Source organism: Austrofundulus limnaeus, unplaced genomic scaffold (assembly GCF_001266775.1).
Source record: "Austrofundulus limnaeus strain Quisiro unplaced genomic scaffold, Austrofundulus_limnaeus-1.0 Scaffold248, whole genome shotgun sequence".
In the NCBI taxonomy this organism is placed as follows: Eukaryota; Metazoa; Chordata; class Actinopteri; order Cyprinodontiformes; family Rivulidae; genus Austrofundulus; species Austrofundulus limnaeus.
The window spans coordinates 30,925-43,267 of NW_013952650.1; the positions used below are offsets into that span (position 1 = coordinate 30,925).

At 36.1% G+C, this 12,343-nt stretch overlaps 1 protein-coding gene across 1 annotated transcript in view; it reads left to right on the top strand.

Moving 5' to 3' along the window:
* ppl (periplakin) overlaps window positions 1-12,343 on the top strand; it is a 35,568-nt gene that overhangs the window by 6,220 nt on the left and 17,005 nt on the right. The window contains exons 2-5 of the mRNA XM_014020296.1: window positions 4,927-5,026; window positions 9,203-9,357; window positions 9,501-9,621; window positions 11,769-11,894. Coding sequence (XP_013875750.1) covers window positions 4,927-5,026; window positions 9,203-9,357; window positions 9,501-9,621; window positions 11,769-11,894 — 502 coding nt within the window. The remainder of the gene's footprint in view (window positions 1-4,926; window positions 5,027-9,202; window positions 9,358-9,500; window positions 9,622-11,768; window positions 11,895-12,343) is intronic.

Genomic DNA, 12,343 nt, shown 5'->3' on the forward strand with positions numbered 1-12,343 from the left:
TTTAAAGGTCCATCAGAGGTCTGAGGTCTAAGAGAGTTTCCTTGATTGTTTCACTCGAGGTGACCCCYACAAACAACAGAAATAATAACTACATGAACACTGTTTTGATAATTACTCAAATACCTTTTCTTTAAAAACTACCAACAGTAATCTTAAAGACAATCTTAAGAAAATAAAAATTGCAGTTTTGTTTCAGGAGCTGCTTGAGTACTTTTGTCTCATTTTAGTGTTTTCAATGAGGAGCTCTGGTATATTTATTTTAAAAATTATGGCATGGAGATTCTTGCACAGATTTTATTTTATTTTTTATTTTAACAAAACTGACAGATATCTTCCCTAAATAATTGTTTAATTTAAATGGATTATATTTACAGGATTTCAGCTCATGTAGTCATTTAATACTATGCATTTTTCATTATTACTAAATCACATTTATCACAGGTCGGAGCCGTGCTGCAGGTGGAGATGAGGTCCAGCTGCCTCTGAGCCTCTGCTTTGTATAAATGATGGTCAGGTGATCTCTCGCGGTTTTGTTGTGCGCGTGGACACATGGTGTTACGGCGGAAACACTGAGAGGAGCTTTCAGAAATATAATATATCTAATCCTAGGTGGAAAATAGTCCGGGAAACACTGACAGTATTCCTGGGAGCGTCCTCCTGCCCTGAAGACTCGGTTATAGTCGCGCTCTGGGTGCTCACACAGCAGAGGTGGAGGTGCTTACGTTGTTATAATTTTCTCCAAAAGGWCATGCGGCAGTACACTTTATAACTTGTGAAATGTTGTAAACAGGAGCTCTAATGCTCGAGGAACAAGCTGTTTGGATGGTGCTCAGCACGGGCAGCCTTGGAGTGACTCGAGGCTGCGCTCACCCGCTGTCAGTCAGACAGCCTGACCCTCCCTGCTCTGATCTGATTGGTAAAACTTTGACTGTGGCTCTTTCTATTGGTTGAAAGAACTGTCACTTTTAATATCTAGAAGTTTTTTTCTTCTTTCATTTTTACAAATGACAGTTAACCGTTGCGGAGGAATATTTTACAACCAGGAGGCGGGATCTGGTTGTGTCGACCCCTAACCTCTGATCAAACACATCATGTTCCCCCCGTGATCACTAGCGCCCCCCCAGTTTGGGAACAACTGGCATAGAGGACTGGTCAGAGGCTGCTCCCAGGCTTAGCTTTAACTCTTTAAAGAAAGAACATTCCTGCTCCGAAGCACTAGGAGCTATCTTCCATTAACTTTATTCAAACACTGCCTTTTGGATAAATAATSCAAATGAAGATGTTGAAATAACAACTTGTTCATGTGAAGGGGCCTGTTGTTAGATTCTTGTCTTCTGTGGCCACAGAAATCTTCCCCAGGGTGCCATTCCTGAGGAGTGGTCCCATCAGGACCWCTGCCAGCTGCTTCTGCAGAACTCTACAGTGGACACCAGTTCAGACTCGCTCTGTGGTTGTTGTGGAGTTACAGTACATCTGACTTTGACTGACTGCATTCTGCAGGTGTTATGTAATGTGAGTTCAAACACTGAGTGGGATTGTGGGTGTGTGAGGAGACAAGTGGTTGATATGAACTGACACTGTCTCTTTCTCTCTCTCTCTCTCTCTCTCTCACTCACACTCACACTCACACTCACACTCACACTCACACACACACACACACACATACACACACACAAACACTAGTTCTATTTAAACCTGCACACCTGCAGGCATAGAGCCTGCTCAGAGGAGCAGATGGAGTTGCAATTCTCCCATTTTTTGACATGAAAAACACAGACTTATTCCCAGCAGTGACAAAATCATGTACCTTGATGTATTGATTGCAGTTTAACTTTCTTAGATACAAACTAAAAAAACACAAAGAAACTTTTTGCTACATTCTACACCTTCCACCTCAGCTTTGAGTTGGTTCAGTCCAATTCCACTATGCTGATCTTAAGGTTGGTTGTTTTTGGCAAAAACGCACTTCAGATTTGTCTCGTAATAGTTAGATTTTTTTTGGATGTTGGTTTTTTTCTCCTGTAGAGCTAATTAATGCTGCAAAACAAGCTTCAGCACAACAACAAACTGTTTAAAGTATAAAGAGCCTCTTAATGAGGGCTAGTATCACCTGCCAAGTTCAGGTTATCTTTAATATCCCCGTGGGGCAATTTGAGTTACAGCCAGCAGGAAAAAACATTTATCAACAATAAATACAGTAAATACCATAAAAACTATCATGGTACAGGCATGTCTACTACATATTTGCTAACAAACACACACAACACTCAACAAGAAGTATTTAAAAGGATGATAACAGGAAAGAATGAATTCTTAAATCTATGCCATTTGATGGCTTCACATTGTTGCCTTTTTCTGTTTTTAAAACAGTCCCCTGATTGGAAAAGCATCATTAGGAAACAAGTTGGAAAAAAGCCTTGGCATCTGCATTAGTTCCTTGAATTTGCCCTTTGTTCCATCTTCTTTGAATATTCAAAAATCACAGCCTGTCCCTGACAAGCAGAGGCTCATACCTAGAGGGGCATGACTTATACAGATCTGTTTTCATGTCTCAGTTTTTTCTGGTCTCTTATGAAGACATTGTTTGATAACTGCTCTAAAAATCTGTAGTGTTTAGTGAAAGTATGAGAGTAATTCAAAGACAAAAAGCAAAGAGCAAAGACAAAAACAGCTACAACTCTAATATTTCTCAACATAAAATAAGCTTAGTCTAAAGCGCTGGCATAAAAAGGCAGTTAGTGATTTCCTTCAAGGAATGATGGATCTTAAATTGAAATTTCAGTGTTTGAGAGTTTGCCAAAATGGTTCAGAGCTTATCACTAATGTTTGACTATCACCCAGCTGCTGCTTCTGTTGGATATGATGTTGCCCCTAAAATTATTTTTTATTGTATTTATGCCACTATACTGTATATTAAAATTATGCTCCCAACATTGTTTCAAGAAACTACTTCCTAAAATATTGGGGTATTAGAAATGTACCTTTAAAAAATATGTCTAAAGAAGTAAACAAGTTCTTCAAATTATGTGTCTTCTCTTTATCTGATTCACTGTTTCTGCAGCTGCCAGAGTTAATTTAAACTCAAATGCTGACAAGGAAACCAGATGATAGGACATAACCAGCACAACCAGAAATGACAGCAGAACGTGCCTTGGCATATTTCTTTTCTTTCTTTTTTTTTCCACTTGTGAAAACCTGTTTCAGTGCTGCATCTATGCCTCTACTGCCTTTACTTTATCTGTTCTGAACATTGCTGAAGTCACATACTGTAGCGAGATAGTAACGGATCAGTAACGGATCCAGGCAGGCGACATGTGTGGAAAAAAAGGGGGGGAAAGCAGTCCTGCAGCTTAGTTAATGATAATGAACTAATGACATTAGCGTGTGACCGAGCCGCTGCTGGAAGAACAACAAACACATGTTTGTCTGTAATGGCTGCCATCTACCGGTGCTCTGAAAAAGTTTGTATCCCTGAAAAAAGTTTCCCCACCAGAGGTGGCGAAATTGTCAAATTACCTTTTAGTACATATGTTGTTAAAATAAAATGAACAGTGCATTGATCATTTTACTGATATGTATAAAGGCTGAAAAATCTTGAAGTCTGTTTCAAATTGGTGGTAGTTTGAGGATTAGATTTTTAATGCTTTTTAAGCTCAAAAAAAAGGGGGGGGGTTGTATTATACATGAGATTGTATTATACATGAATAATACGGTAGTTGAATGATTTGATTCCAAGGAATTCCTCTGTCTTGGAGTTGTGATTTATCACCTCTTTTATGGTTTGGAAACCTGTTGGTTTTCATACCAGCAGCAAAACATAACTGCAGATTTTTACTGGGAAGGCTGAGTGCTGTGATGTTGCTGAAGGAGCTAAAACTGATTTGTTTGAGCTATAAAACATAAAACACTTGCTAAAAAGCTAACTAAGGTAGAGCAATAGCTAAAAGCTAAGATAAACAAAACAATATGCGAGCTAAAAGAAGCAAAACACTAGCTAAAAGCCAAATGTAGCAAAACACTGGCTAAAGCCTAATCGTTTGCATGTCTGTTAGCAAAACATATCATGAACCACTTTACAGACTTGAAAGAAAATTACAAGTTATTACCYTTTAGTGTCTGATCCAAGACGACAGCCCCGGCTAACCAACCTATGAATCTATTGGTTAGTTTGACATTTATATTGAGCTAAAATGTGGCATGGAAGTAGACATTCACAACAACTCCAAGTGCYAACAGATTGAGTGAGATTGTAAAAGTTTGTGCATAACTTTTTTTCACAAGTTTTCAATTCCTATCAGATGATTTTAGAATAATGCATGAAAAGTGACAGATGATACGTATTCCTTTCAGAAAATCCTACAACTTTATTTGCAACTGATATTATTACATAATTTCCCAATACTACTGTAATTGCATGTTTTTTTTCTGTTGTGTAGTCTCAAATTGAATTATTTTTTGGAACTAAATCAATAGTGTCACTGTTGCTTGGTGCAAATGAAATATATGTATTTCCTACTGCAAGCAGGTTTTTCCACCTACTCTTTGAGCACACATATTAAGGACACAATAAACTTCTACAGATAGTTTTAATCCAGAAAGTCCTCGTCATGTTTCTGAAATRTAAAACTTGTTTGAAGAGCTTTTGCCACTAAGCTGGTACAGGCCTGAAGCTACAAGATGATACTGACAGTGTTCAGATGTTTTTTTTTTCTCAAAGCCTGTTTACCTCATTCTTCCTAAACCTCGTCTCTGTTCAGTTATACAAATTAAACTGTGACAAAATGGTGCTTACTTGAGTTTTATTAATTATTTAAGAACCATGAAGGGGATTGACCTTAACTGTTTTGCGGGAGTTTCATTMTGCAGAAAGGTGTATTTTGGTTTGCGTTACTATACCTCCACTTTTGTCTTATGTTTGTCTTCCAGTGGCACCCCTACAGAACTGGCCGTTTTGATTGAGAAGCTGCAAAAGAATGCTGATAAGGTGGAGAAGAACATCTATGACATTGAGCAGAACCTCAACAAGGTAATGGAAAAATGYAGATAAACATCACAGCTGGATTTTTTTTTATCAAATCTTAATTTATCCAAGAATGACCCTTGAGTTTTATACCTGCACATAACTACTGTATAAATGTTATTATGTACAATATACTTCATCATCAAATCATTGCACTACCTTTGTCTTAATTTGCACTCAGCTGTTATTGTTTGTCTTTTATTTGTTATTATGAGTGTTGTTCTTATTGCTTCCGGTTTGTTTTGACCTTCTCTGCTGCTGTGACAAACCAATTTCCACCAGAGGACCAAGAAAGAATCTTTATATTCTCCATTAAAATGTTTAATATAACATTACCATGGTAAAGGCAGGCAGCAGCTCAAAACAGCACTGAAGTATAAAACACACAAACACACACAAAAAAAAACTATTTATGCATTACACAAATGCCTGATACTGGTATCAGTATTGGTGCATACCTACCCATAATTACACCCCAGAAAGAGAAAAATGTGTCCAAGCAGCTTCACCTTTCTAAGTTTATGCTATAACATAAAATCTTTGGGATCCTCAAGGTTGCTTTACTTTTTTAAAGACTCAGACCTAGAATTATAAAATTRGGTCAAAACATTGTTTATAGTCATACAGGAAATGACATCAGCAGGTACATTCAGTGCTTCTGCAGAAGACTTTAAACTGCTGATCATACAAACTCAGGTTCAACCAGCTTATTCCAGTCATTACWAATGCAGTCTAGTTGTGTCATGTAAATAACCACAGAACCAGACAGATGATTACYGTGTGAGAGAGCCAGCTTACCACTGTCTTCTAAGAAAAGACAAACAGTAACTTGTAAAAGTTTGCTCAGATTACTCCCATTTTTAAATCTGGTGATCCAACAGAAGTTTCAAACTATCGGCCAATTTCTGTTCTTCCTATTTTTTCTAAGTTGCTTGAAAAAACATTATTTAATAACTACTTCAGCATCTAGAAGCTAATAATATGCTAAGCAATAGCCAACATGGTTTCCGCACGTCAAGGTCAACCATGTCTGCATTAATTTCATTCACTGAACAAATACGTGCTGCTTTGAACAAAGGTCAAGTAACTGGTGCTGTATATATTGATTTTCATAAAGCGTTTGACACAGTTTATCATTATACTCTCTTACAAAAGTTGATTTTTTTTCAACTTTCATCATCTGCAATACAAATGTTTTCCTCTTATTTGACTGATAGGTGACAGGTTGTGAAACATGGAAGCTCTGTGTCCGGGTCTCTGCCCTGTTCCGTGGGAGCTCCGCAGGGTGGCATACTGGGCCCATTGCTTTTCCTATTATACATAAATAACCTTCCAAAAATATTGAAGTATTCAAATATTTTAATGTATGCTGATGATACTGTTCTTTTTCTTTTGTCTGATTTCAATATTGAATCTATTAATAATCAGTTACAAGCAGATCTTCAGACATTTCATGTTTGGCTTCAAGAAAATCTTTTGTCAATTAATGTTAAAAAAAACTGTGTGCATGTATTTTTTCTCACCCAGGAGACATTTCAATATAACAAATCAACTCACTTTTTTAAACAAACCCCTTGATATTGTCACTACCTACAAATATCTTGGAATTACTTTGGATTCTCATTTGACTTATCGTGATCATGTACAAGTCTTAACCACTAAGCTGAAACAGAAATTATACGTTTATTCAAAAATTAGATCCAATCTGACATCTTCGGTTTCAAATATCTATCTTCATGCCATTATACTCTCAACCATGTCGTACTGTTTACCTGTTTGGTCTCTTACAACAAATGAAATCTTAGAACCCATAGTTAGGCTCTRCAACAGGGYCTACAAAATTCATAAAAAACTTCCTGGTTGGACTCATCACTGTACAGTTCTTTCATTGTCTGATGCCTTGACTTTTCAGAATTATGTTTTGTAYAGTGGTWTTARTTTATATTTTCAGATCTTCCAAGGTGCCAATTATGGAACTCTCTGTGCATTGTTGCCCAAATCAAATTCTGGAAGTGATCATTCAGCTAGATCTGTTACAAAAGGACAACTCCTTATTTTAAGGGTTCATCATTTTTGTTAATGAAAATTACAAAACAGTAAGAAAGCTAAAAGAAGGTTAGGGCTTTGATTCCTGGTGTTTGTGCCATTATTATTTTAGTTAGAATGTGGCTGTTTTGACTTGTTGTGAATCAGTTAGGAATCCATTTTGGTTGATTTGACAGCTCTAATTCTTCTGTTCATTTTTTTATTTTATTCATTTATTGATTTCATTAAAACAAAACAAACAATTTATACTGTATATAAAAAAATGAAAAATATTAAAAAGAAAAATTAGAAAAACAATATACAGTATGTCTATCAAAATCACAAATGAAATGAAAGGTAGCAGAGAGAAGAAAAAAATATATCTGCTCCTTTTCTCCCAAGAATACGTTCATACAACAAATCTATATAATTAACAAAACAAAAGACAAGAACATCTAATCCCTCTAGAATAACAGTTAATATGGGTGCATTTTATACTGTTTCATATTTTTTAACAATAGAACCTTTATCATTTTCTTGAATGTACACAATGATCCTGCATTTTTCAAATCATTCCACAGTCTTATTCCCTGTATTAAGGTACACCGTTCCCTCAAACTAGTTCTGAATCTGGGTTTTACAAATACTGTATATCTGTCCCTTTAAGGTTATAACAACTTTTACTCTTAACAAAATCTACCTGGATATTTAAAGGTAATGTGTTTATGTGGGCCCTATACATAACCAGTAGGATGCTATAATCAACCAAATCAAAGAATTTCAATATTTTCAGTTTACAAAATAATGAATTTGAAGGGTAGCGACCACATTTTCCAGTAATAATTCTCACAGCTCTTTTCTGTAATAAAAAAGAGGATTTGTAATTGTCCTACACGCTTTTCCCCAGACTTCATTACAATAAACTACTGTAGATGTGGACCTATTATTGGATTATACAACATATACAGTGCTTTATCATTAAAAAACTCCCTTACTTTATACAGAACAGCAATAGATTTAGCCATCTTTGCTCTTAAGTAATTTACATGAGGTCTCCATGTCAGCCCTTCATCTATCACTACACCTAAAAAATTCACTTCACTGACTCTACAAATCTCTACCCCCTGGACTTTAAATGGAATATCATCATTTGATGGTAAATTGTGTTGTCCAAATATTTAGTGATAGGTTACGTCCWCTTTGCTGCTTGTCAATAGGAGGTCCTGCATCAAAGATCAGGATGGGATTGTGTTCTGACTAAAAAAGACATGCAGAGAAAAGGGGTCTAGACCAGTGGTTCCCAAACTTTTTATCTTCTGACACACAAAATATTCATGGCAAAAACTTGTGACCCCAAATATTACTGGTCTGAGTACACAAACTTTGTCAATAGCCCTAAAACAAAGGCTACACAAATATAAATACTTAGTTTGTGTTTTTTGTAATAGTTATAGGGAAAATATTACATCACCAATTATTTTATTACCCTTTAAATTGATTTCTGAAGTGCAGTGGTTCCCAAACTTTTCAGCTTTTGMCCCACAAAATAACAGTAGCAGAAACCTGTGCCCACAACTATTTTTGGATGATAAACATTTGTATCAGATCAACTAAACATGGGCATAGTAACAATATTTTTATACTACATTTATACATTTTAGGCAACTAAGGCTAAAATGTAATTAATTTAGAAAAACCTTTCAGGACCCCACCTTGATGTTTCAGGACCCCACTTTGGGTCCCGACCCCAACTTTGGGAACCACTGGTCTAGACAACCTTCAAATGTGGTTTGAGGGAAAATGTTTTCAATGTGCACTGTGGCAATCCACACCTGTATTTAGAACTTTCCAAATGCAGTTCCATTGCAATAAACGGCTCAGAAGATCAGGTTTAAACAACCTCTTAGATCATAAAACTACTTTAGTTTACTTTATGACTGTATTTATGATATAATTTTGAAAAGACAGTTTTTTCTTCATAGTTTAAACATAAAATATTCAAAGCATAAAATGAAACTTTGAACCAAAGAAACTTAACTTATTCTCATTCTTTCATTCTGCTACATCCTGCRTAGTCTTTATCATGAAACGGAAACCAGCAGTGTTTGTCTCTCAGTGCTTATTTTGCGACATGAACACTTTTTGGTTTTGTTGCAGGATGTGAGCAAGATTAACGAGGGGAAGCAGACTCTGTATCAAGAGGACACCAACAAGAGAATCCTAAATTCTCTTGAGCTGCTCAACGTGCTGGATGACGAAGCTGCCAGCGCCAAGCGCCTCCAGCATCCTCAGGCTGAGATGATCCAACACGAGTGAGCAGAGATTAGCTTTCATTCTACTTAAAAGATAACCAGTTTACAAGATCTATGTCATCCTTCTGATAATACTTACTCCAGAAAAATTGTGTATCATCTTTTATATGACAGTCTGTGCTTTTTTTTGTCCCTGTGTTCAGCATGATTCAGCTGCGTGAGAGGGTGCTGAAGCTGAGAGAGGACCATGAACGTATCTACCAYCTGAGCCGCACTGAAGGCAAACCCACAGTTAACTGGGGCAACATCATGGATGAGAAACTGGTGAGGATGTTGCTTGTACACTTGCTTCACTGAGAACCAGCTGTGTTATCCTTCATGGATTAGTTGAAGCATTTTCTGTATGTTTCTGCGTCCTAAACTGAAATATGAGTTCAGATCAGATCTTATAGCAGTCTGTGAATTATAATGTTTCTTGTGAAAAAAGAAACAGTTACTTCAACGTTATACTTTAAATTTAGTGTTTTTTTGAACAAACTAAATATGCTTGCAGTAGATATTTTTTTATCACTAAACAAATTAGATAATAAATAAATATTTTGGACATCATAAATTATTTCTATGGAAATATTTTATAGTTCTTTGAATGATCTCARTTTGTAGAAATAGATTTTAATTCTGACAGAACTGAGAAGCTGCCATCTTTAAACAACTCCAGACTTCAGAATTTGTTAGAGGTTCATACAAATACTGTTATATAAACATTTAAACCACAGTCAAATTCACAATTAATATTTGCTTTTTTTTACAAAGATTTTTAAGATTAGTTGAAATATTTGCTACAACTCTTATCCAAATAGCAATATTTAAACKTTTACACTGCCTTCTGTTTTGCATTACACAGTCATTTCTGCAGTAATAGTATTATTGTTATATTATAATTTCGATCCAAAGGGTCCACGGTTTGCAGTGGAAGGGCTACTGCTGTTTGTGCTTGCAGCTAATCACAGAATTCTGTGTAAATACCTTTAATCTGAATCATGTTTATAAACCAGTTGTTTAGGAAAACACACAAAACATTTGTTTCTAGCTTGTGGTATCTCTCAGATAGTGTAGAACAATACAAAACATTACAAAACTACTCARTAAAGTACATTTATATATTTTGTACAGTACACTGTGCTTTGAAGGAATCCATTATAACATGCAGCATGAATCATCTATATGGTTTATAAAAATTTATAAGYAAACACAGAAACTTATTTATTGTTTGAAATGGTGATGCTTGTGTGTTCGTACCATTAGTATTTCACTGCACTGCAAAAATTAGCCATCAAAAATACTGGATTATAGTTTGAATCTTCTCAAATTAAATGAAATAATTTGCCAGTGCAGTAAGACAGTTCTTAAAGTAAGGAAAGATGTACAGTCTGTTCTTACTTAGACTATCAGTCTCAAAACAAGGTCAAAAACACTTTGTTTGGAAATAAGATTGTAAAACTTTGTTAGGACAATTTCTGTAGTGTGGGCATGGATTGTTAGATACTTGATAGTTTCTCACAATTATAAGAAAACAGCCAAATTCTATTGCTTATTTTGTCACAAGAATTATCATTTTTTGTTTTCCCATCTAACACAATTATAAATTATTATGTTAGATGAGCTTAGATATCGCATCGTATCGATCAGACTTGTGGATTGATTTGAATCAAAATCGTTTTATAGCAGACTTTGGGATATCAAGAAACATCATATCATCATCCAAACAAATCAGTATAATATTGTACTGTGATTAAGCTAAAGATTTATATCCCTAGTGGACTTGTTTGTTTATGCAGAGCATCACGTCTCTGTGCATTATTTGGCTGAAAATGGTCGGCTCCTGAAGCAGCTAGTTAAATTAGCATGATGGAGTGTGTGACCAATGTCACATCTTCTTAACAAAAAATATCTCATCCAAAAACATGAACCTTCCTTCCATTGTTTGATACGTTGAGTGAAAAAACAACTATCTAATCAGCTGCCTCTGTTTATATGTTTAGCTATATGCTACGTGTGCAACATTGTGGGATCTGTGGGAGAGATTATGATGATTTTTCCCCAGTGTCTATGGGAGTTTGAAAACTCAGTAAGAAAAAAAGATATTCAAAATGATGTAATCCCTGACCTGCTGTCTCACATTTTGTGGAAGTAGCACTTCATGCTACATTTTGTCTTTCAAAAATGAAATGTTCAAAGAAACAACTTACTTTATAATCTACATATTTTGAAAGTTTAAAACAAAGTTTGGCTGTTAGCCAAGACATCGTTCAGAAAATGTCATGAATTATCAAGAAACCTTTATAGATAAGGGTGAACTCTACCRAATACTCTGTATTATCCACAGCTGTATTATATCTGCCAGGTTTACTTGTAATAAATTTAAGTGACATTGAAGCTGACAAGTGTTTTGTTGTGTTTCCCTCCCCCAGGACAACCTGAACAACAAGGGCTTTGGCCAGGACCTTCCCACAGTGGAGTGTGATGTGGAGGAGCACAACATCTTCCACAGTGAGGTGGAGGCTCTGGCTCCTCACATCGCCACCGGTGGAGACAAGGTAGAGAAAGAAATTAAACAAGGAGCCTGTTCTGTGTGTTTCCAGCTGTGTTGAAGTGCAAGTCAGAGTTGTTCTACCTCAGCCACAGTTATGTTTGCTTTGAGCAGAGCGCCACCTCAATGTGGGCAGGGATAACGATATTAAAACTGCACAAATCCTGGTCTAAGCGCATCGTACTTCTCTTTGTTTTCTAAATATTTCACGACCAGCTAAAACAGAGAGAGACTCTGTCGCAGCCAATCAGGTCATTGGGCCTCATGCAAGAACCGTTCGTACGCACAGATTTGTTCTTAAGTTGTGCGTACGAGTGATTTAGGAGAATTTGTGGCATTCACCAATGTTTTCGTATTCTAAGATTTTTTTTCAGATACCAACAAAATTCACGAGTGGTCCAGACCTGTCGTATATTTTACGAGCAGTCAGTCTGCTGTTATCCAGACGGGTTTTCC